Raw genomic sequence first — 24,411 nt, 5'->3', positions numbered from 1 at the left:
AAGATGGCACTAATACAGTTAAATACATGGAATATGCAGCGTTTCATGTTTTTTTTGGTATTTGCTGATGAGCAAACTGAAAAGCCAAACAAACCGAGGCATGTACACTAAGTCACTGTTACAGCATCTTGACAGTGAAAGTGGACTCCAGATAGATGCTCTGACCTGTTTCCTGGTCATGATGGGAGACTTGACTGGTCGGATGGGAGAAACAGACAGTTTGGTGGATGGAGACACTGGTCTGTAGACGACAACACGTAGATCAGTCAGTTCATGTAGTCAATTTAGATGACCACCTGCCTTCACTGAGATCACATTTGCATACCTGACAGGTGTCGGTGTTGGCCCTTTCACATGTCTGACAGGCGAAGGGGACTGCTGACGTCCTGCCGTCACCTTGGAAACATAGGACGGCGGGGACTTGGAGGTCGGCTTTGGAGGAACCCGTGGGGGGGTTTTGTGAGCCAAATGCTGAGTGATCATTCCTTCTCCTACATGGATCTCCCTCTTAGTGGAGGCCTGGAAACTAGTCTCCACCTTCAAAAGGGGAACATTTTATATTTACTAAGAAATGAGATATGAACATGACCTTTAAACATTAATTCCACACTCTGTTTCTTTTTCATGCATTTTTTTTAGCAGTACTGTCACCATAACATGACAGTCAGGCAGAAGTACCTGAATAATACTGGGAAAAGACATATTTACTATTTAAGAACTATGCTTTCTACTTTAATCAACTTAAACTCAGATAATTGTTCCCTAGAACACTTGGTTATCTCACCCTCTGTACTCTGCTCTGGGAAGCCGATATTTGGGATGTGGAAACAGTCTTCAGTTTCTTAGCTGGCACAGCTTCCTCACCTGCAACAACAATAAAAATGAAAGTTTAGGTTGATTAATTATGGTAAATTATCATTTAACACATATTAAAAACTGGAGTATTCAATTATTATGAGGATTATGCGTGTCCACATAAAATATTTTGACCAAACTTGACATATTTGAAGAATTAATTAAACTGTGGTGCTTACCCTGAACTAGCAATTCGGCAGTGGAGGTGGCCCGTCCGCTGTTGTTGGTGGCAGTCACAGAATATGTCCCAGAGTCCTCTGGGAAGGCTTCAGCGATCAACAAAGTATACAGGTCTCCATCTTGGAGGATCCTGAAGTCGGCCGAGCTCTGAATCTCGGCCCCTTCTCTGTAGAACTTCACAGCTGGTGTTGGGATTCCTGTCACTCGCACATCCAGCCTCACCTGGCTGCCTTGTCTCACTGTTAAACTCTGAAGTCTTTGAAGGAAATTTGGAGGCGCCGTCTCCACTGCAGAGATAGAAGATTAGCTTGATTTTAATGCTGACCTGCCCTTACCAAGCAGTAACCTAACTAAAAGCACCAAAGACTAATAAACAAAAATGAAGAGTTCTAATCTGGTAACTGCAGTTTACATCCATTTCTGTGCAGATAACAAATCTGCTATAACGACGTGATGCTGTCGTGTCAGTGTGGACCAAAAACACCTGCTATCTCATGAAAAACTGAAAAATGGAAAGAAATTGAACCAGCCTGGTACCAGAAGTGTCTCTGTGTACATAATAAAATGAGTCCTGATGTCTTTTATATTATCGTTAATAAATTAAAATCAACGATTCAGACCTCAGTGGGTTTAAGTTTGTTAATAACTTTATGCAATGATGTGCTGCAACAGCTGCATCTATGCTGAGTTTATCACTGGATTAAGTTACACGACCCCCCCCCCCTGTTAAAGACCAGCAGGATACATTTAGACTGGCACTAACCCACAGAGAGTTTGAGGATCTCATCTAAGATTCACTTTACTGTAGCGTATAGCAACATTAATGATTTGTTTTTGGATGTATTTGTGCCTCTGTTGCTTTTGATGGTATTCCTTTATAATACTGCCATGCTGATACAGCAACGAGCAAGCAGGCAAACTGCAAACTGATAATGGAGATGATGGAGATTTGTACTAGAAAGGTAACGTATAAGAAATGAATGACTTAAATCACGTTGTTCTTGGGCTTTTGCATTTCCACGGTTTTAGAAAACTTGGCCTGTCGGACCTTGAGGTTGAGGTCTGAGGGCAAACCATTCTTTCACGAATGTTTGTAGAAGCAGCCTGAATGCTATAGGAGCCAGTGACTATGTAAGTGATTGGAACGCCTGAATTCAGTGATTTGAATGGGAAAATACTTCAGTGTATTTTTCCTGTGTTTTCCCAGGTCACCGGTGTCCCAGCCTCCCTGCTCTCACCTGTAACGAGGAGTTCAGCGGTGCTTGTGGCTTGTCCAGCTCCGTTCGTGGCTCTAACAGAAAACCTTCCGCTGTGTGCAGCCGTCACAGCAGGAATCCTCAGAACAGCGCGGCCATCGCTGAACAAGATCTGTATACCTGGCAGAGTGGTGGTGGAAAGAACCTGGCCATCGCGGAACCAGCTCACCTCGGGAACTGGAGAACCTGTGGACAACAGAACAGTCACAAATGGTCGGGTTCAACATGTGAGTCGGTTCAGTCTGGAAGCTGTCTTACCACTAATTTGAGCCTCAAACGTCGCGGCACTACCCTCAAGTGCCACGACGCTCTGTAGCGGCTGTGTGAATGTCGGTGCTTGTGTTGACATGTTGGCTGGCACCCTACACACAAATAAGACAAAGACACAGTCAGTGGACACGTCAAACAACATCAACAAATTAGTGCAGCATAAAATGAAACGTCCTTTCAAAGAATTGTTGGCATTACCCGGCAGCACATATCAGTATCACTCCACATCATGCTCGGAAGTGGACATCAGGAGTCAGTCCAGAGAGATAATAAGGTCTACTCTATAAGACTGCTCCAGTTCAGCTCAGCAGTTTTCAGCCTCTAACTATTGTTGTGAGACCTTTGTTTTTAGCTTTTTACAGTTTGGGAGAAAATTAAGGAGTCGTCTTTAACCCTGTAAGACCCAACCCATCAAAAAATAGCCAGCCATGTTTATTAACCCTCATAAACAAAATCCACAAGTGTATTTATTTTTTGCCAAATCATGTTGTGTATGATATATTTTGTTCTATATTTATTATATATTTTTATCGCATGTCATATATTGGGTGTTTTTGGCAACTTTTTGGTAACAACAATGTTAGACAAAAAAAAGAGTTTTGTCCGTAACATTTTGAAATTATGGCAAGTATTGATCATGCTGATGAGATCGAGGTCTCAGAAACTCATTATAGGGTTAAGACTTGAGATTTTCTTAGTTTAACTCACGAGTCCAGATGATTTTTAGAAATAGGCTCTAACTATTTTTGTTTATAGACATAATTCATGGTTTTTACCTTTTTATTGAATTGTCCACAGAGACAGGGCTGTAAAGCACAAATCTAAAGCTAACTTTACCTTTACATTGGAAACAGCAACAAAGGGAGATGACTTTGGGTTTTTTCATGCTGTCAGTCAAACCAGCACGACTTCAGACAAGCTGTCTCTTCCAAAGTTAGTAAGATGGCTTTTACTTCAGTTTGGACATCTCAAAGGGAATCACCACTGCAGCAGAGTTTTACCCAATAATGCAGTGACAGGAGTACTGTAACCTTCACATATGAGTCCTATGAGTTTAAGGTGCATTGTGGGTAATATAGGTGATATGAAGAAAGACACATTTGGATGTGCAGAACAACGTTACAAGCATTACGTTCGTCTATAACAGTGGTTCTCAACCCGGGGTCGATCGAACCCTAGGGGTTCGGTGAGTCGATCCCAGGGGTTCGGCAGAGCCTCCACCGTGACATGCACGGCTCATTTTGTGCACCAATAAAAAACATATCTATGTCTTGAATTTGAAAAAAATCGCATTTTATTTTTCACTAAAGAGGGGTTCAGTGAATGCGCACATGAAACTGGTGGGGTTCGTTACCTCCAACAAGGTTAAGAACCACTGGTCTATAATCTGAGTGAAAAATATATTTCAGGATGAACCTTTGCATATTCTGTACCAAATACATGTCTTTATATTTCTTATCTGCAAAAATGAAGACATCTTCCTGTGTTTAGGTAACGACCACAGATGAATTAGATCATCTCCACTCAGAATGTCATACAGAGTTTGCCCATCAGACAGTACACAGATACACAGCATCAGTTTTTAAATATTCAGATGTGACCACAACAAATATCTTTCAGCACTCTATGAAACTACACTATCTTTGTCTTCATTAAACTGCATCAAATATCCCACTGCTGCTCACTCCAGTAAATAAAACATATGTAAAAACACAAACAGCTGCATCTGAGGCTCTGTAGATGTTGTGTCCACAGCTTCTCTTTGATGGTTAGTGTGCTGACAGGAACTCTGCTGAGTTTATTTTAGGAGCGACATCCCCAGATGTAGTCCAGGCTCCTCAGAGTCTGGCTGATAAACCACTAGCTGATCAGGCAGATCAGAACACCAGCTTAAAACTGGGAAACTGCTCTCAGGTTTCAGTTCGTTCAGTAGACTGGGCTGTGATTTTATGATAGTTTGCTTTTCCTCAGGGTTTTTATCTAATAATTGAACTTTTTTGTAAAAAATGAAATTGTAAAATTTTACATGTTTACTTTACATATTCTTAAAGGAAAGCCACAGCAGTCGCTTCAAGGTGTTATATAGTGTGAGGCAAAGACCCTTTAATAGCAGTAAAGGCTGTATTTTACAAATGTGACTCTAGCCATTGCTATCAGCCACTTGCATTAACAGGAAGTTTGAAATGAGAAGTTTCTTAGTGCCACTTTCAGATTAATAAAGGCATCTTCCAGCCCACAGTCACAGGCATTATGTCTGAGTTCATGTTTGTAAGGGTGGCTAGCTCACTTAGCATTGCTTCGTCTTGGATTCTCATTCACGAGTGGTGGGAGAGTGGAAGCAAAACAGCTGCTGGTAGTCACCAAACGAATACTGTTGCTGATGCCTGCATTGGAAATGAACTTCTAAACTTCCCGGGCTCAAAAGGAGCCAAATTAGGCAGCTGTTACGTATGACTGCATCCTGCACGTTTCTCAGGTTTATGTCCAACCAGTGGGAAACCCAGCTGGGGGCACCAAGGGGGGCTGGTGCCAATCCCTGGACGGATCACTGCCAACAAAGAGACAAGCAGCAGTTCACACTCTTCCATGATCTTATACTTATTTCCTGAACACGTTTGCTCCAGTCTGAGAATCTTGAGCTGCTTCTGCTCAGCTGTGCTGAGAATCATTAAAGTGATGGTTGGGACCTTCAGTCAACCAATCAATTACCTATTTTAAGTGATATCGACTTTAATAGCAGGAAATTAACTAGGCAACCCCCCTCCCCCACACACACATATTTTTCAAGTAACCTATATTTGACAACAGCATAATAAAACTGAAAATTCTGTTTTTGCTGAGCCACCCCCCATGTGGCCACCCCTACGGAAAAACTCTGCAGGTGCCCCTGAACCAGGCTAGTCCCGGATCACGGCAGAAAGTTTAGGAAAAGCACTGAAACTACAGAAACTACAGAGAAAGTGTTTTTCACAGCACCACTCATCAGTCAAATATTACCCTGCTGCTTTAGGAGTGCCTCAGTATCCTTCAGAAGGAGCTAGTAGAAAGAAAAAGTCACACTTACACGAACAACATGGTAAGAATTACATTTGTTTGTCTAACCTGGCTGAATACATTTCCTATTTGAGCTTAATTTTCTTCACATTAATTATAATTAATTCTGTTTCAGGCAACATCAGAAGATGAACGTCAACGATGTGCTTTATATTATTTAGAAACTGTTCACACTATTTAATGAACTGTCAATAAATCAGTAGACTGGAGTCAGCGAGGGCAGTGAAACTTGACCTAGTTTGATTGATCAACGACATTCCCGTCACACAGGAATTTGTCCCACTGCCTGAAGGGAAAACTTATGGATTTTGTTTGTCTTTATCAGTGTTTCATTCGTTATCAGCAGCATTCACTGGCACTGCTAAGCTCTGCCGGGCGTCTTACTGGCCCTTTTTGGTGAAACTGGCTCTGACTGGTCTTGACTGGCACTGGAGTCCTCCTGGATCTGGTCCAGGCCACCTGAGAGTTTTGTCAACTTTACAATGCACAAAAACTGACAGCTGTTGCTGTTGGAGGCATGAAATAACTCCCACTCTGGTTATTAAGGTAATTCAGCTTCAACTTAGCAACTTCAACAGTTGCTGAACTGCAGAGCTGCTTCAGTGACAGACTGCTGCATCCTCGATGCATGAAGGAGCGTTTCTGCAGGTCCTTCCTCCCTGCAGCTGTCAGACTGCACGATCAGAACTGCTCCCAACAAACACAGATGTTTACGTCAGCGCTGTAACTGCACTATCTTATCAACCGGTTCACATTATAACCTGGTTTGCCTCTTATCTGTATTTTATTTTATTTTATTTAATAACGGTACAGCAATCTGTTTTTGGTAACCACTGTCCTCGATGTAAATATGTAAGAAAAACTGTGTATGTTTCTGTTCTGTGTCCTGTGTACTGTTTGTTGTATATGTGTCTTTCTGGCTGCTGTTACACCCAAATTTCCCCTTGTGGGAAAATTAAAGGATTATTCTATTCTATTCTATTCTATTCTATTCTATTCTAACTAGTCGAAAATCTCAAGAAAACAAAAAATGGTGAGCTTCAAATCAGAAAATAAAGAATCATTTCAACATAAAGACATCAATAATTTTATTTGAGATGTTATGATGTGTGGAATTATCTTATTGCCGTAACCATGGAGCTAAAATTCTTAATCTCACTTTGTAAGGAGAATGGGCCATTAATAGAATTAATTTTTAAATGTTTATCTATTTATTTTTTATTTAATTTCATTTCCAATTGTAAAGTTTCATTTGTTTCCTTCACGCTAAAGATGAACATTCGAATATCTGACAGTTCATTCTAATTAATCTGATCTTTTGAATACCATAAAATTTACTCTCCATCCAGAGAATCACAATGTTAATATTTATTATTTTAATAACTACATTAATAATATTATATATAAAATCATATATGTCATCATCATAAAACAGTATATATATTTTATTATTTTAATTTTTTTATTTAAAATTAGTAAATAATTAACAATTTATATTAATCATTGTGTAATAAATAACAAAAATGACTATCATAAGCCCCTAAAAACATTATGTGAATAAAAACATAAAGACATATATTTTTTACTTTTAAATGATTAACATGAGTTTTTCAACATTTTTAAACCTCTTAAGAAACATGTTCTCATCTTTATATCATGTGGAGTAATAATATCATAACAGTTATGATGTGGGACCTACTGAACAATAACAGCATGATATAGCTAAACAGATGAAATGAAACACTGAACATGCACATGATGCACATGATGTCACAGTTCAGAAACTGAGCCCGAGGCAAAGCAAGGGGAGCGTTTATAACACATTAGTTACACTCTCACCCCTCCAGAGTTCAGACTGTTTGGACTGAAACGTTCGTTTGCTGCTCAATTATAATAAATAAATAATAAATAAATTCAAATTTTATTTGTCACGTACACAGTCATACACAGTACGATATGTAGTGAAATGCTTGGACAACTGCTCGTGACCTAAAGAAAACAAAAAAGGAAAAGGCTATGAATAAGATAGGAAATAAATATGAAAAATTAAAAAGGGTAAATTTAACTAGGAAGGAATAAAATATAAATTAAGGTTAAAAATGAAATAACTGTACAACACAAATTAGAATGAAGGGTAAATTTAACTGGGAAGAATAAGATAAATAAGCATAAAAGCAATAATAATGTAAACAATGAATTATTATTATTTTGCAATCATTTCAGCTTTAGAAGCAGAAATAAGATGACTTGCTAATAATTCTTAGGATTATTACGTTTTCTGTGAAACCTGAGTCCTGCTTTCTATTTAACTTTATTCATTTGTATTCATATTATATGCTTTTTATAAACAGTTAAAATAAATTACTTTCCAAAGTAAATATATTTAATGCAACAACAAAACACTTAACTCAGATTTTATGTACTTTTTAAGATTGCAAATCAATGTTCTTGGGCTGTTTCGTTATAGGACACGTCTGGAAACATCTTAAAAGCAATGACAGCGTAAATGAGCCAAATGCAAGAACCTCCACTTGAAAAATAAAACACAAGCTCAAAACATTATATTAACTAAATGATATTAAGTTTATTGTAAATACATTTAATAAAACTAAAATACAAACTCGGCTCAGCTGTTGACTATTCTCAAATCTAAAATAAAAGCTTCCTTGAAGTGTTGCTGCAGTCAGTCACCACCACCCCGTGCCCGGGGGTTGGGCACTAAAGCCAACGACTAAAAATATCACCACCTCCAACCCAACACATCTCAGTTTGATTGACAGGCACCATGTGGCACATATCTGGAGAGGCAACTGATAGCCCTGCTGCTGATTCCCTTAAAAAGCCATCAGCCACTCAGCTGGGATCCAATCTGATGTTCTCAGCGGCTATTCTGGGATGCCCTGCTCTAACCTTCAGCTAAAAAAATATAAAAAGATCACTTTGTCTGGTTCTCCGTTGGAGCTCATTATTCACAACAGTTTAAAAAACTTTAAAGACACTTACTTGTCTGGACAAGGATGCCTGGGAAGCCCAGATTTGGGCGCTCAGCAGGAAATCTAAAATCTTTATCCAGAAAACGGAGTCAGAAAATCCAAAAGGGGAACAGTTGAGCCTCAAAGGAACCCCAAAGAAAAAAACAAAACTACAGGCCTACGCCGCCGTGTAGTTTTGTAGTTTTCCTCGTAACAGCAGTCCCTCCAGCCGAGGCGTCCAGGCTGGGAACGCTGACTCTGCTCAGGGCAGCTGGTCGGCCGAGTGAGGCCTTTATACTGCTGTGACATCACACAGGGCACCACATGACATTGGTCAGCTCTGTACAGCAATGCAGGGGATTGTGGGAGGAAAGGCAGACATTTTGTGCAACTCGTCACACCTGTCAGCTGCTTTACTCAAGGCAGCCTCTTCCTCACTGTATGTGCTTCAAAGAATCAGGAGATTTGTTTGAAAGTTGAGGTGTTACCAAAGTCATCGATAAACTCAATCTGATCATCTGATCAATGCCAACCTTCCACGTTTCTCTGCAGATAGGGTGGGGGCTCATCTGATGGTGACTCAGTAGTATAATACAACGTTTGCTCTTTTATCTCTCGCTAACAAACACCTGGATGTTGATTTTTCTTATCACTATGTGAATGCATTAATGTACTCCACAATCAGTTGAAGAGGCTTTTCAAATGTATTGTATTGATTTTATCTTTGATGTTAAGAATCTCCACCTGCCTAATAGAGTTATTAACCTGGTGTTAAAACTGAGTCTAAAACCTGCTAACGACTAGGATCACAGAGTGAATTTCTTCTTTTTTGTTTCTCATAAGTGAAAGTGAAAATGGTCCGAGTGCGAAGATGCAGATTAGGCTGAAGGGACAGACGACTTTACAAACTAAGAAAAAACTGACTTAAGTAAGTTAGTTGTACAAGTAAACTTGCCAGGTTACTATTGGCAATATTGGCGATTGTTGAGACTTGTGTATTGATTGTTAGCTGTCTGAAAATAATATTTAGTACATGTAGATCAGCGGTCCCCAACCTTTTTTGCACCACGGACCGGTTTATGCCCGACGATATTTTTTGCACGACGGATAAATACAACAAAATAAAACTAGTACCGGTACCGAAAAAAGTAGATTTATTCATAACACACATGAAAAGACCCAGGAAAACCGAGTTAACGATAAAAACGATAACAAAATAACACTAAAAACCGATAAAAACCCTGAAAACCAGACATTTCACACCCGAGCCTCAACTCTCGCGGCCCGGTACCAAACGACTCACTGACCGGTACCGGTCTGTGGCCCGGGGGTTGGGGACCGCTGATGTAGATGATTCCTCCTCTAAAAAAACCTCAAACAAAAAAATAAGTCATTTGTAAAAAATAGCAAACATGCAAACCACAAAGTCAGTCCTATCCACTCTTAGGTCTAGAGTAAATAACTGATTTATTGTCATTTTTAATGTGGATCCAGAGCCTCCTTTGTTGAATCTGGTAGAGCTTCGGACTACGTCCAACATTTTACTGAAAGTTCTGCAAGTAAGAAACAAGAGCTAGAATCAAAATACTGTTGACAAGTTGTAACACTGTTTTGTATCTTTTATTTAGTACTGTGCAATTTTCATCCAGTATCAAACACACTCTTGACATTCTATCACTACACGGCAAGTTCTTGTTACATTTCTCTATAGCTCACCACTTTATATACAGGGAGTGCAGAATTATTAGGCAAATGAGTATTTTGTCCACATCATCCTCTTCATGCATGTTGTCTTACTCCAAGCTGTATAGGCTCGAAAGCCTACTACCAATTAAGCATATTAGGTGATGATACAAAATGGCGCCGGTGAGGTCGGCTGCCGTGCTGGATGCTCTGCCCTAACTTCTCCACTTTTTGCAGTTTTTCGTCACTTTTTGCTATATCTGCGATAATCTTGCATGGGCATCATGCAAAACACACAAATCCGCTACAGTAGAGACACTTTGGTTTCTATTGGTCTGCAGTACACGAACATTTCACCATGTTTAACTCCAGACCCAACCTGGCCAAAGGAGATCCTGAGAGAGAACAAAGGATGCGGCCCTAAGCGACGGCCTCGAGGTAAAAGAGCCGGCATCAGGAACAGGCTACGGGCTCGCGCACACCGCGCACCCATGCCCAGTATCCTGCTAGCCAATATTCAATCCATCGAGAACAAGCTTGATGACCTCAAAGCCAGAATCAAGTTCCTGAGAGACATTCGGGACTGCAACCTCCTCTGCTTCACTGAGACTTGGCTGAACCCAGCGATACCAGACCACGCCGTGCAGCCGACGGGGTTCTTTTCAGTTTACCGCATGGACAGGACAATGGAGTCGGGGAAGAAAAGAGGTGGTGGAGTGTGTTTGATGGTGAACAACAGATGGTGCGACAGCACAAACATCTCCCCACTCACACGCTCTTGCTCGCCCAATCTGGAGCTTTTGATCGTTAAGTGTCGCCCTTTCTATCTCCCTCGGGAATTCACTGCGGTCATTGCCTGCACTGTTTACATTCCACCTCACGCGGTCTCGGACACTGCCTTATGTGAGCTACATGAGGCTCTCACACATCAACAAACACTTCACCGAGATGCCGCACTCATTGTTATGGGAGATTTTAACAGAGTGAATCTCAAACGGACATTTCACAACCTTCACCAGCACATCAACTGCCCCACCCGGGGCACGAGGACATTAGACCACTGCTACACCCCGATCAAGAACTGTTACAAGGCTCAGCCCCTGCCGGCATTTGGAAAATAGGACCATTCCGCCATCTTCCTCATGCCTGCTTACAAACAAAGGCTAAAGCAGCAACCACCAATCAGGAGGGAGGTCGCTCGCTGGACGGACCAATCGGTGGCCGCGCTGCAGGACGCACTGGATGACGCAGACTGGGACATGTTTCGGCGCAGCTCTGATGACATCAACATGTTTACGGAAGCGGTTGTGGGATTTATCGGGAAACTAGCGGACGACACAGCAGAAAGAACTATCATCCGAACGTTTCCCAACCAGAAGCCGTGGGTGGATAAAAACATCCGCGACGCTCTGAGATCACGCACCGCTGCCTACAATGAAGGGCTCGTCTCCGGTAATATGGACCTATACAAGGCTGCGTCCTACAACGTGCGCAGCGCGGTCCGAAAGGCAAAGCGGAGCTACGGGGAAAAACTAGAGTCACAGCTACGACAGTGCGACTCTAGGAGCCTGTGGAAAGGACTGCGGACTATAACGGACTATAAACGACCAGCTTCTTCAATGATGAATGCCGATGCTTCACTGGCTGATGAGCTGAACACGTTTTATGCTCGCTTCGACGCCGCAGCAATTAAAACAACAAACGGCTGCGCGCGCTCGGAGTGCACCAGTGAAGAAAATGCATTCGTCATCACAGAGCATGCCGTGAGGAACACCTTCAGGAGGGTGAACACCAGGAAGGCAGCAGGACCAGATGCAATCCCTGGCCGGGTCCTTAGAGCCTGCGCTGATCAACTAGCACCGGTGTTCACGGAGATCTTCAACCTCTCCCTGGCCCAAGCTGTGGTTCCCACGTGCTTCAAACAGTCCATCATTGTTCCTGTTCCAAAGAAACAACAGCCCGCTTGCCACAATGACTACCGTCCAGTAGCACTGACTTCAATTGTGATGAAGTGTTTTGAAAGACTGATGAGAGATCACATCACTTCTTCACTTCCTGCCACCATCGACTCACTTCAGTTTGCTTACCGGACTAATCGTTCCACAGACGATGCCATATCTCACCTGCTCCACACATCCCTGAGTCACCTGGACACTGGCAGAGGGAATTATGTTAGGATGCTGTTCGTGGACTACAGTTCAGCATTCAACACAATAATTCCCTCTAAGCTTTTCACCAAGTTGACGGATCTAGGACTCAGCTCATCACTGTGTCAGTGGATCCTCAACTTCCTCACAGACAGACCCCAATCAGTGAGGGTAGGAAAACAAGTCTCCCCCTCCATCTCACTCAGCACTGGAGTGCCTCAGGGCTGTGTTTTAAGCCCCCTGCTGTACTCACTGTACACTTATGACTGTGTAGCCACATCCGACACCACCTCCATTGTCAAGTTTGCTGACGACACTGCTGTTGTGGGCCTGATCTCCGACAACATCGAGACGGCCTACCTGGAGGACATTAGGAACCTGGAGACCTGGTGCCAGGAGAATAACCTCCTCCTAAACATCAGCAAGACTAAGGAGCTGATCGTGGACTTCACTACAAAGCAGGCGAGGAATTACAAACCCCTCATCATCAGTGGCACGCCAGTGGAGAGAGTGGACAGTTTCCGATACCTGGGTGTCCACATCACTCAGGACCTGTCATGGTCCTGTCACATCAACACCCTGGTTAAGAAAGCTCGTCAGCGTCTCTTCTTCCTCAGAAGACTTAGAGACTTCCATCTGCCACTGAAGGTGCTCAAGAACTTCTACTCCTGCACCATCGAGAGCGTCCTGACGGCAAACATCTGCACCTGGTTTGGGAACAGCACCAAGCAGGACAGACGAGATCTGCAAAGGGTGGTGCGCTCGGCAGAACGCATCATTCAATCAGAGCTCCCTGACCTGCTGTCCATCTACACCAAGCGGTGCAAGTCCAAAGCTAGGAAGATTATGATGGACCTCTCCCATCCCAACAATGGACTCTTCTCACTGTTGAGGTCTGGGAAGCGCTTCCGCTCCCTTAAGGCCAAAACAGAGAGAATGAGGAGGAGCTTCTTCCCCCAGGCTATTCGGGGCCTGAACCAGGTGTAGGACTGGACTCTCCCACACACGTCACCACACGCACCACCACACATTTCCTATAATCCTATAATTCCTATAATTTATAATCCTTATCTTTATAATCTCTTCTGCTATTTGCACATTCTTTACTGTAAATTCCTAAGTTAATTTGTAAATTTTTGTAGTAAATTGTAAATATTGTAAAACTTTTCTTCTGTCATTTAATGGTCGGGCATTGTACAGCTACAAGCATTTCACCCCCATGTCATACTGTGTATGGTTGTGTGTGTGTGTGACAAATAAAATTTGAATTTGAATTTGAATTTGATGTGCATCTCTGTAATGAGAAGGGGTGTGGTCTAATGACATCAACACCCTATATCAGGTGTGCATAATTATTAGGCAACATCCTTTCCTTTGGCAAAATGGGTCAAAAGAAGGACTTGACAGGCTCAGAAAAGTCAAAAATAGTGCGATATCTTGCAGAGGGATGCAGCAGTCTCAAAATTGCAAAGCTTCTGAAGCGTGATCATCGAACAATCAAGCGTTTCATTCAAAATAGTCAACAGGGTCGCAAGAAGCGTGTGGAAAAACCAAGGCGCAAAATAACTGCCCATGAACTGAGAAAAGTCAAGCGTGCAGCTGCCAAGATGCCACTTGCCACCAGTTTGGCCATATTTCAGAGCTGCAACATCACTGGAGTGCCCAAAAGCACAAGGTTTGCAATACTCAGAGACATGGCCAAGGTAAGAAAGGCTGAAAGACGACCACCACTGAACAAGACACACAAGCTGAAGTGTCAAGACTGGGCCAAGAAATATCTCAAGACTGGTTTTTCTAAGGTTTTATGGACTGATGAAATGAGAGTGAGTCTTGATGGGCCAGATGGATGGGCCCGTGGCTGGATTGGTAAAGGGCAGAGAGCTCCAGTCCCACTCAGACGCCAGCAAGGTGGAGGTGGAGTACTGGTTTGGGCTGGTATCATCAAAGATGAGCTTGTGGGGCCTTTTCGGGTTGAGGATGGAGTCAAGCTCAACTCCCAGTCCTACTGCCAGTTTCTGGAAGACACCTTCTTCAAGCAGTGGTACAGGAAGAAGTCTGCATCCTTCAAGAAAAACACGATTTTCATGCAGGACAATGCTCCATCACACGCGTCCAAGTACTCCACAGCGTGGCTGGCAAGAAAGGGTGTAAAAGAAGAAAAACTAATGACATGGCCTCCTTGTTCACCTGATCTGAACCCCATTGAGAACCTGTGGTCCATCATCAAATGTGAGATTTACAAGGAGGGAAAACAGTACACCTCTCTGAACAGTGTCTGGGAGGCTGTGGTTGCTGCTGCACGCAATGTTGATGGTGAACAGATCAAAACACTGACAGAATCCATGGATGGCAGGCTTTTGAGTGTCCTTGCAAAGAAAGGTGGCTATATTGGTCGCTGATTTGTTTTTGTTTTGTTTTTGAATGTCAGAAATGTATATTTGTGAATGTGGAGATGTTATATTGGTGTCACTGGTAAAAATAAATAATTGAAATGGGTATATATTTGTTTTTTGTTAAGTTGCCTAATAATTATGCACAGTAATAGTCACCTGCACACACCGATATCCCCCTAAAATAGCTCAAACTAAAAACTACTTCCACAAACAATCAGCTTTGATATTAATGAGTTTTTTGGGTTCATTGAGAACATGGTTGTTGTTCAATAATAAAATTATTCCTCAAAAATACAACTTGCCTAATAATTCTGCACTCCCTGTTTACTTAGGTACCAACTCAGCATTGTTTAAACATTTCTGTGTTTTTCTTGCATCATGATGAAATCATACTGAATTACCTGCTGCAGGTTTTCTGCAAGTCATTCACCAAAGGGTCACGAGGTCACAAGTGCAGTCTGTGAGCATATTTTCCTTTGGTTCTTTCAATTTCATTGTAGGTCTTTTTTTGCTTGTCCAACATTTTTACTAACACTTCCCTAATTTTTCTTGCCCGAGTCCTGCACCTTTCTATCAGTCTTTATTTATTTTTTATTTTTCTAGTAAAAGATCAAACATTTTAATGGCTACAAGAAGGAAGAAATAAAAATGTGTGTGGCAGGTTGTGGTTCTGTTGGTTACTGCCCAAGAAACTCCAAGTTTCAGTTTTCAGAATTTAATGATTGGACTTGTTTTCCAGCTTAATAACTTATACCTCAGCCTCCTGATCGGTTATGGGGTTTCATAGGGTTAATGTAATGTAAATCACTGGAGCTATTAGTTTTGTATGTTCTACTAAATAGTAGAGTCAGATAATTCATTTTTTAATTTCCTCATATTGTTTTTAGATCGTACAGGCCGAGAATGATCTACAGCTGCAAGATGCAGTTGCACAGGCAGCCAGCTTGATCAGTCTTGCTGGTCACAATGTTTGCATAACACTTCAAAACAAACAAGAAACTGCTCACTGGTATGTCCTTCAACGGACCCGTGCACCTTTTGAAAGGCATGTCTAAACACATACTGTCATGGTAAAAAATTAAGCCTGTCAAACTAAAGTCATTGTGTTGTGAAACAATGGTATTAGCCTGTTTGGGTGGTACAGGTCTGTAGCGCTCCATTCTAGTACAGTTCATAACAAAACAGATATCTTTCATTCATGAGATTAAAATTCACATAAAACGTTGTATCTGTGCCGATGTAGGCATGTGTTTAAATATGTAAATAAAAATAGATTCAAACTGAGTAGCATTTGGGTTGACTGCAGACTGACGGAAAAGGTATAAGATAAGATAAGATAAGATAAGATAAGATAAGATAAGATAAGATAAGATAAGATAAGATAAAACTTTATTAATCCCTCGGGTGGGTTCCTCTGGGAAATTCGGTTTCCAAAAAGCACAGCACCGACAGAAGTTACAGAGTTACAGAATATTATATATATACACACACACACACACACACACACACACACACACACACACATATATATAAATACAGAGACAAATATAAATAAAATATACGAAGGGGATAAATAGAATAAATAGGAATAAAAATAAAAATAAAAATAAAAATGCCAATGTATGCCAATGGAACAAGAGACCAGATGTATTTGAAAGCAATGTGTCACTTTTACTCCAGTTCATGACAGGTCCCTGTGTGTCATGTTTCAGCTCAGTTGCTCCATGTATAGGCATTCGTTATCTGTATCTGAGACAGTCTGGCCCTGTAAGGGGGAAAATGTTCTTCACCTCTGATACAGCAGTCCACAGGGAAGCAAAATGTAATTAGTTCAGAAATTTCTCTTAATAAAACCTCAAAACCTCTTGTTATGATACAGGTTCCAAATCCCATCAAATACAAATATAATAATAGTAATATAAAATACAATTTGATTTTGTTTTATTTTGGCTAGGTTCAGAGATGGCTTGAGGTCTGTAGCTCTCCTAGATGCTCTACAGACATACCCTCTTCAGATGAAGTGTCTTTTCGTGAAAGCTGGAATGGCTCTGAGAGCAACTGATAGGGAGAATCTATTCCAGATCATTCACTCCGATCGAGGGAGTAATGCACTACGAGTGCCGGACTCTGGCTTTCTGGCAAGACTATCTTCAGGAGGCAGAATGTGAGTTTACTATTTGGCACATTGTTTGACCATAAATCAAAATTCTCACTTTTGTGCAGCAGCATCATGAAATCACAGACATAGACGCCATAACAAAAAAGGTAGATAGATGGTACCGATGCAAGTGCTGGGTTTACAACATTGTATCCAAATGTGATTTCAGTTTGACTTCAGTGTATTAACAGGATAAATAAATAACAGGATAAATAGGAGGATAACTAAATAAATAAATTATTACCAATCCTGTGTACTGAGTACTAATAATAGTACTCAGTATTTCTGCATCCACGTACATTTAATGTTGTGGTCTCCACTAACTTCTTTTTTTGACATTGTGGTTTTACTGTATAGCCTAAATAAGCTTCATGTGTGTCTTTCAAATTACAGTTTAATTTTAAAAAAATATACATGTTTCACTTTTGATTTAATCTTTTGGTAATTTAATGTATCTGTACATCAACATCTTAGTCAGAATCTCATTATCATTTTGTATTTTTCTATCTTATAGTTGAAAGTGATGTCTCTTTGGAAGATATTCTTGTTTTCTGCACTGGATGTGACAGCATACCAGCCCTGGGTTTCTCTCCAAAGCCAAGCCTTGAGTTCGTCACTAACTGCAGATTTCCAGTGGCCAATACTTGTGAAAATATCCTTCGTATACCAGTTCATGCAGTGTACACTACTTTCAAATCAGACATGGATTTTGCAATACGGAATTCACCAGGATTTGGAAGAGCATGATGTGTTTTCTTAAGGATTGTTGACATGATGAGGATTTGGGTTTTTTTTTCTATTTTGCATATGCATTTTTCCTTTTCCTTTTTTTGTTAATGTTGTTAACCCGCATCAGAGTACACCCTGGACAGCAGTAGGACTGTATAGCCTAAATAAGCTTCATGTGTGTCTTTCAAATTACAGCTTAAATACCAGTTCATGCAGTGTACACTACTTTCAAATCAGACATGGATTTGATAAGCCGAAGAGAATGGATGGAATAATTTTGTTTCAGTTTATACATGTGAGGCATTTTTTGTTTTGTGATTGTAGTTAATTAGTTTTCCTGCTTATATGGCATGTTTTGTCTCTGATATGTAGTTCTAAATAAATTCAAACGGCATTTAGGACGTTTTTTACTCACCTTATGTCTCTACCACGATGCTATTTCTCTCTCCAACAGCGTAGGTTACAATTACATTAGCATGACCAATTATGCAAATTAGGCGATGACGTCATTTGGCGACTTCTAGCGACTTTTAGGACAGCCAATAGCGATTTTCCTTACTGAGGAGTTGGCAACACTGGGTGGAAAGACAGTATCTCCAACGCTGGCAGCAAAGTTGTCTATAAATGTGACAGACATTGGTTTGGTCAAACCTGGTTATGTTACAGGTTGAAATGTGAACATTATATCACACTATATGACATTACAATCTTATCAAATTATTATATGTTGTCAAAGTATTATAAACAATAATAATAATAATGATAATAAACATAACCTGGTTTGCAGGGAGTGTTTTAAGGATTTTGTTTGCATATTTTACTATACTACTTGATAACACAGGCTCATTGTAGATTGTTTGGGGTTTTTTTCCCCTCTTTCATTTGTGTTTTTTTAAGACCAGCCCTATTACTGCAGAATATTATTTCCTTCCTCTGGGTACTAGAAATACACAAATGAAGGGTTCTGTGTTCCTACTTTTTATGTAATTTGTGTCTTTAAAAAAAAGAGTTTAAAGAGTTTAAAATGTGTAACATATTTTATTCAATGAATGAATCATAATTCCTGTTTATTAACAGATAAATTAGTACATCATACAATCATATGTAACATATACTGTAACATTTTGTATTGTGACAATTATGGTTTGTCATGAAAGAAAAGTGTAGTCTAAACACTTTATTTGTCTACTTTTATGATTTAAATGGCACAAGTGAATATGAAGATAAAACCAGTCTTTTTACCTTACTTTTACCTAAATAATAGTCTTGGACCCTTTTCAGTATCATGATATTTCACAATTTTTAGTGTCTGGCACTCAAATACATTTTTTAATTAACACAAACAAATTTACTAATAACTTAACTGAAGCATGCGGCATGCTGTCAAAAAACTTCTATCCCATGATTTCCATCGTCACTCAAGGGGTCGAGCTGCCTCTAGTCAGCCGTCAACTGCTGGTGATGGTAAGAAGGATGTTTGAAGTGCACTTGACTGAGACTCTGTGATGCTGAGGAAGTTGCAACATTCCAACAGTCCACAGCTGCAGCGGGGAGTGATTTTCCATTGTCCTTAAGCTGTGATGGTTCCACTCATTTACAAATTCATCCACAGATCTGTTCATTCTTGGAAGATATACATGGTGAAGAGCCCTAATATGAAATGGGTCAGTGCTATCTAAAATCCCAACATTTTCCATAAAGAGGAAAAGGTTTTTAAAGTATGCTGACACAACTCTGTTTAGTTCACCCCACAATCTTTCAATTCTTTGATTATGCACACTTCGTCCAACCATAAAGCTTCCTTTGTTTGGCCCTCGATGTTCAATCATAAACCGTGCAATATCAATATTCTCACTCATCACCCCTGACACGTTGTGGGAGGCCAAAGAGATCAGCACTCTGGAAAAGTTGCACAGCAGTTGATGCTCTGTTATCTGTGCAGCATCTCATGTAGTTAGTAGGTAATGCAGCGACTATAGCCGCATGTAAATATATAAACACCCAGCACGCCCCTGCGGGCGGTTTATCCTTCAAGCTCGGGTCCTCTACCAGAGGCCTGGGAGCTTGAGGGTCCTGCGCAGTATCTTAGCTCTTAGCATTATATATATGTATATATATATATATATATATATATATATATATATATAATGCAGGTGTTTCTAAGTCCACAATAAAAACTCAAATCTGCAGTCGGTGATGCACTTTGACATTTATTTAACAGGCAAAAGGACACAGAAAAGCTTTTAAGTGTTTTCTTAATCTTATTTTTATTTTTTATACATGAACACGATCATAAATTGATGATCGGTACTTAATACTTATTTTTCCCATTGTATATACATAAACATATAATAATACTACTGCAGTGTATTTTTCATCATTCATCATCAGCAAGAAATACTAAAAAAAAAAGAAGCCAGTGTAATCTATCAAGTTTCCCAGACGAGTCACAGCAAAGATTCAGCTAAAAAATCATCTGATGTGTTCAATAAACTTATTATCAGATAGAAACATCCTGAATCCTGCGCTGGCTTTCCGTACCACTGTCACCAGATTCGAGTATTTATGAATCATAACTGACCACCAACGTTAAGGCTGAAGTTAATATCATGATTGAATGCATTAACATGATTGTGGATTACAGTAATCAGGGATTTCCTGGCTAAAAATGAGCTTCTGAAGGGTGAGAATGCAAATCACACACTTTTATTAAAGATAAAGATTTAGACAATATTGCAGTCAGCCAGTATTATTATGGATGACTGTGTGTTAGGAGGCAGCTGTCTGCTATTCAGTGGTCACCACCAGCCAACGTGGGGAAGTAGCAGCTGCACACTGAGCGTCTCCCACATGACCAAACTCTTACCAAACTCATGATACGTTGAGCCGGCTTTCAGAAGTTCTGTCCCTCTTTTTCTAAATCTCATTGCTTTGTTGCTACCCACAGTTTGTGGATACGGTGAGGTCGGGAACATAGAAGGGAAAACTGATGAACTCCCACTTTGAGCTGAAAGTTTCTGTCCAACTTGGACTGGGGTCTCTGACATTCTCTGGCTCAAAGCTGTGGATGGAAATTTGGAGGACATCAATGAAACCAGCAGCACATATTACATGAAAAGCAAATATGATGCTTAAATAACTGAAGCGTTCACCCCTTTGACTGTCCCACGAAATTCTATCCAAGAGATTGTGAATAAGGTTAGTGAGAAACAGCTGCCCTGGGGCTGTTTTTTAATCCAGTATATTGTTTATCACATTTTGTGTTATAACTGCTGGGCTTTGGTTATAACTGCTTTCTTGGGGTTTTAACCAGCCTGGTGTTAGTGTAACTGAATATAGTTTTGGTAAGATTATTTTTAGAGTCGGAGGCTTTAACAGCAGCCAGACATGTCAGCATCTCACAAGAGGAACACCAGTGTCCAATGACTAATCCGTCAGCTGAGGACAGCTGAAAGAGTAAACCCCAATGAAACAGTGTCACCCATTAGGTGAACAAATGGACGGGTTAAAAAAAGCACAGCATGTAACAGAGGAAATGAAGGCGGAGGTTGTTGCTTAAGAAGCGTATATTGCTATATTTTACTTAGTGTTATTTAAAAGAATTATTCAAACAATGTGTCTGTTGAGGAACAGATTTCTTGAAGTGTTCACCTTTTAAACATTAAATTGATGCTTTTCTGTAGGAATCATATGATTAAGCCGTGCTGACATTGTTTGAAGGGGCAGGGCTCAGAGTTAAAAAGGGGCAAACAGAACCAGGCTGAAACACAACAACCCACATTCATCAAGAATCTAATAATCAGATCACATCATACTATATCATCATCATCATGTGGGGACAGTGTGAAGCAAACGAAGCCGATGTTTTACCTGATGGGTACAATGTTGCTGCTGCTGCTGCTGGTGGTGCTGGAGGGCAGGGCTGTGCTGATCTCAGACTGGAGACATTAAGGAGTCCACAGGAGAGATGGGAGCTGATTATGAAAATATTACCTCCCAGCTGTACGAGCTCGCTGCGTGTTTTGGAAGCTGCTGCGCTCTTCACAAATAAAGCTGGAAGCAGCTCAGACTGTTAGAACTGAGCCCTGTTACATTTATACAGTGTTAGAGCAACGGCTGCAGCCTACAGCCTTTAAACTAGCTGATTAAAATGCTGACAGTAAACTCGTCAGTCCAGATGTTACCACTTTACTTTGTGGTACTTAGTTTAACAGAACTGAAACAGGCTGATTAAAATAACAGCTGTCAGTTGTCTCATTCCTTGTATTATCTCCAGTCTTAGCAGAGGGCAGTTACACATCACACATGACCCCGTGCTGCGTCATGTGTGATGCGTCATCATACGAGGACGTTACATTTCAGCTTTTCTGCATCTTGATTCTGCTCAATTAAGTGTTTTAAACTTGGACAAAATATGGCAGCTTTGTGTTGTGCTGCAAGTTAAACCCAGTGTCCTCATGAACACAGCATCGAACAACTTTCCTTTAAAAAATCGATTGAATTTAACTGGACACACTGGTTTTCAGTGGGAGAAAGATTCATCACTCAAGCGTGACACTGGAGAAGTCACCTGGATGAGTGATAAAACTCTTTTCCATGGAAACATCCAGAGGAGCTAAACTTTTGAGTATGTCCTTGCCTGTGTTTCAATCAGCAAGAGTTTTATGTATACGTCTTTTTTCCTCTTGGCTTAATTTCAGCCTCAGCAGCATCTCTCAGAAGAAAACCGCTGTAAACTTTGTGCCAATCATCAGACAAAAAAGTAAATATATCATGTTCATTCTTTCTAATCATCTGTCCTTATTGCTTCCGTATGTTTTTTGCCATGAAACGACTTCCACAAACTCTGGGCTATTTTTGCTGTTCAAATTTTAAAATATTCTTCTCCTTCCCTCTATATCTTTTGGTATTTATAAGTTCTATACTTGTTAAAGTATTAAGCTTTTTATGACTCTTTTTCTGTCGTCCTCTCAGATTTTAAACTTTTTTTTCTCGTCATATCTCTGAGATGGATTATTGTAGAACAAGAAAATTGGCATGATTGTTCACCGTCAATGAAACAGGCCTTTCAGAATAAACTGCTCATTGGTTTCCATTTCATAAATCACGTTTTAAAGTTTAACTGCTTACAACATCTGTCAAGAACAAAAACAAACCCTTCGTATGTGCGTGCCATATTAAATTTTATTTTTTAAAGAAAACATTTTCTTAAATCCAGATATATACAAATACTCTCAAGTACAATCAAAGTCAAATAAAATAAGAAAAATACGAAATCTAAACTAAGGTTTCTCATTGGAAGGCTTTGAGTTTTTCTACATGTGTTTCTGTGTGTTTAAGTGAGTTTGTGTCTGTAAGCCTTTAAAGGAGAATGTGGAGGCTGCAGTGAAGAGAAGGGAGCATATCAGCATTCTGGAGTTTGCCCTGTGCAAAGTTTCTGTGCTGCTGAAAACAAGATGTTATGAATGGTGTAGACTTTAATTAATATTAATAATAAACCACTCAGGTCAGCGGCTCAGTGTTTTACCAGTCCTGTACACTTTTATTGGCTTGTGAAAAAAGCTTTATTTTTATATTTTAAACATTAATTCTATTTAATTGAGACAGCAATTTAAATCATTTCACTTGAAAAAGGTTTGAAAACCTTGAAGTAAATAAGGTCTAGTACACCTCGTGCCCCCCTTTAGACTCAGCCCTGTTTGCTTCAGCTTTTAGAAACCCTTATAATTGAAACATGGTATCAAACTAAGTTAACAGTTCACCAGAGTATTTTAATACAACTTCACGTTGTTTGTTGATCAGGTGCTTTGATGAAGGACTCCTGCTCACTTTTTCCCAGTAAAGGTTTTAATGGTGATCACAGGGACAGCGCTGCTGTTTCGCTCAGCTTGACATCAGCATCTCGGTCCACCCTCTTTTCTCTTCGCGGTGTGTAAACAGACTCCGGCTCCACGTTAAACTGTTTCAGTACTGCACTGCAGGTCCGGTCAGGTGCTGAATCTACATCCACACTGTTTACAGTCCCAGCGACAGATAGCGAGAGGTGAAGCATGTAGAGGCAGGTGTCCCGTACTGGGCTCTGGCTCAGTCTGTCTTCCTAAGCCAGGGGATCGGCAACCTTTAAGCCCCAAAGAGCCATTTGGACCCAGTTTCCACGAAAAACAAACAAACACTATTAACATGTTCATTTATTCTGATTTTCTCACACTGGTATCTGCCACCGCGTCCACTTTGGAAACATTTACAAGCTTTTGTTTTTTCTGCTGCTTAAAATATATTTTTGTAAAAAGGTAACAAAGAAAAATCCAAATAGCATTTATGATTTATTTCAGTATCATTCTGTGAATTCAACAATCAGACAGCATAAAATGTTTGACAACTTTAGAATAATTTTATTATAAAATACAAGTAAATAACTTTTAAAAGTAGCTGTTAAGTTCAAACTAAAGCTGTCCGGGCTGTGCATCACACCTGAACCTCAAACTAATGTTCAGAACAAAGTGTCTGCAGCTGCATTTTAAACCTTACTTTACACATGTTTAGTTCAGTGTTAAAGTCATTTTAGCCTCATGTTTAGATCTCTAAGATCCAACTGTGACAATTTTCTATCAGTCAGCTTATAAGACAAATCACTCATGATTAATGTGTAACAGAAAATGAGACGAGATGATGATAAATGTGTGATGTAATCACTGTCTCCGCTCTTATATGTTG

General features: G+C 40.3%; 1 protein-coding gene across 21 annotated transcripts in view; it reads right to left on the bottom strand.

The window, feature by feature from the left end:
* ttn.2 (titin, tandem duplicate 2) overlaps window positions 1-8,872 on the bottom strand; it is a 218,615-nt gene extending 209,743 nt beyond the window's left edge. For all 21 annotated transcript variants that reach the window (XM_026144404.1, XM_026144415.1, XM_026144413.1 and 18 more), the window contains exons 1-7: window positions 8,619-8,872; window positions 2,550-2,653; window positions 2,274-2,477; window positions 1,035-1,322; window positions 785-864; window positions 326-537; window positions 166-241 (exon numbers count right to left, since the gene is read on the bottom strand). In XM_026144404.1, the coding sequence (XP_026000189.1) occupies window positions 166-241; window positions 326-537; window positions 785-864; window positions 1,035-1,322; window positions 2,274-2,477; window positions 2,550-2,640 (951 nt within the window). In that variant the 5' untranslated portion in view covers window positions 2,641-2,653; window positions 8,619-8,872. The remainder of the gene's footprint in view (window positions 1-165; window positions 242-325; window positions 538-784; window positions 865-1,034; window positions 1,323-2,273; window positions 2,478-2,549; window positions 2,654-8,618) is intronic.
* Between the last annotated feature and the right edge of the window lie 15,539 nt (window positions 8,873-24,411).

The sequence above is a fragment of the Astatotilapia calliptera genome, chromosome 16, assembly GCF_900246225.1.
Source record: "Astatotilapia calliptera chromosome 16, fAstCal1.2, whole genome shotgun sequence".
Taxonomy (NCBI): domain Eukaryota; kingdom Metazoa; phylum Chordata; class Actinopteri; order Cichliformes; family Cichlidae; genus Astatotilapia; species Astatotilapia calliptera.
This window is presented reverse-complemented; position numbering and strand designations above follow the sequence as displayed.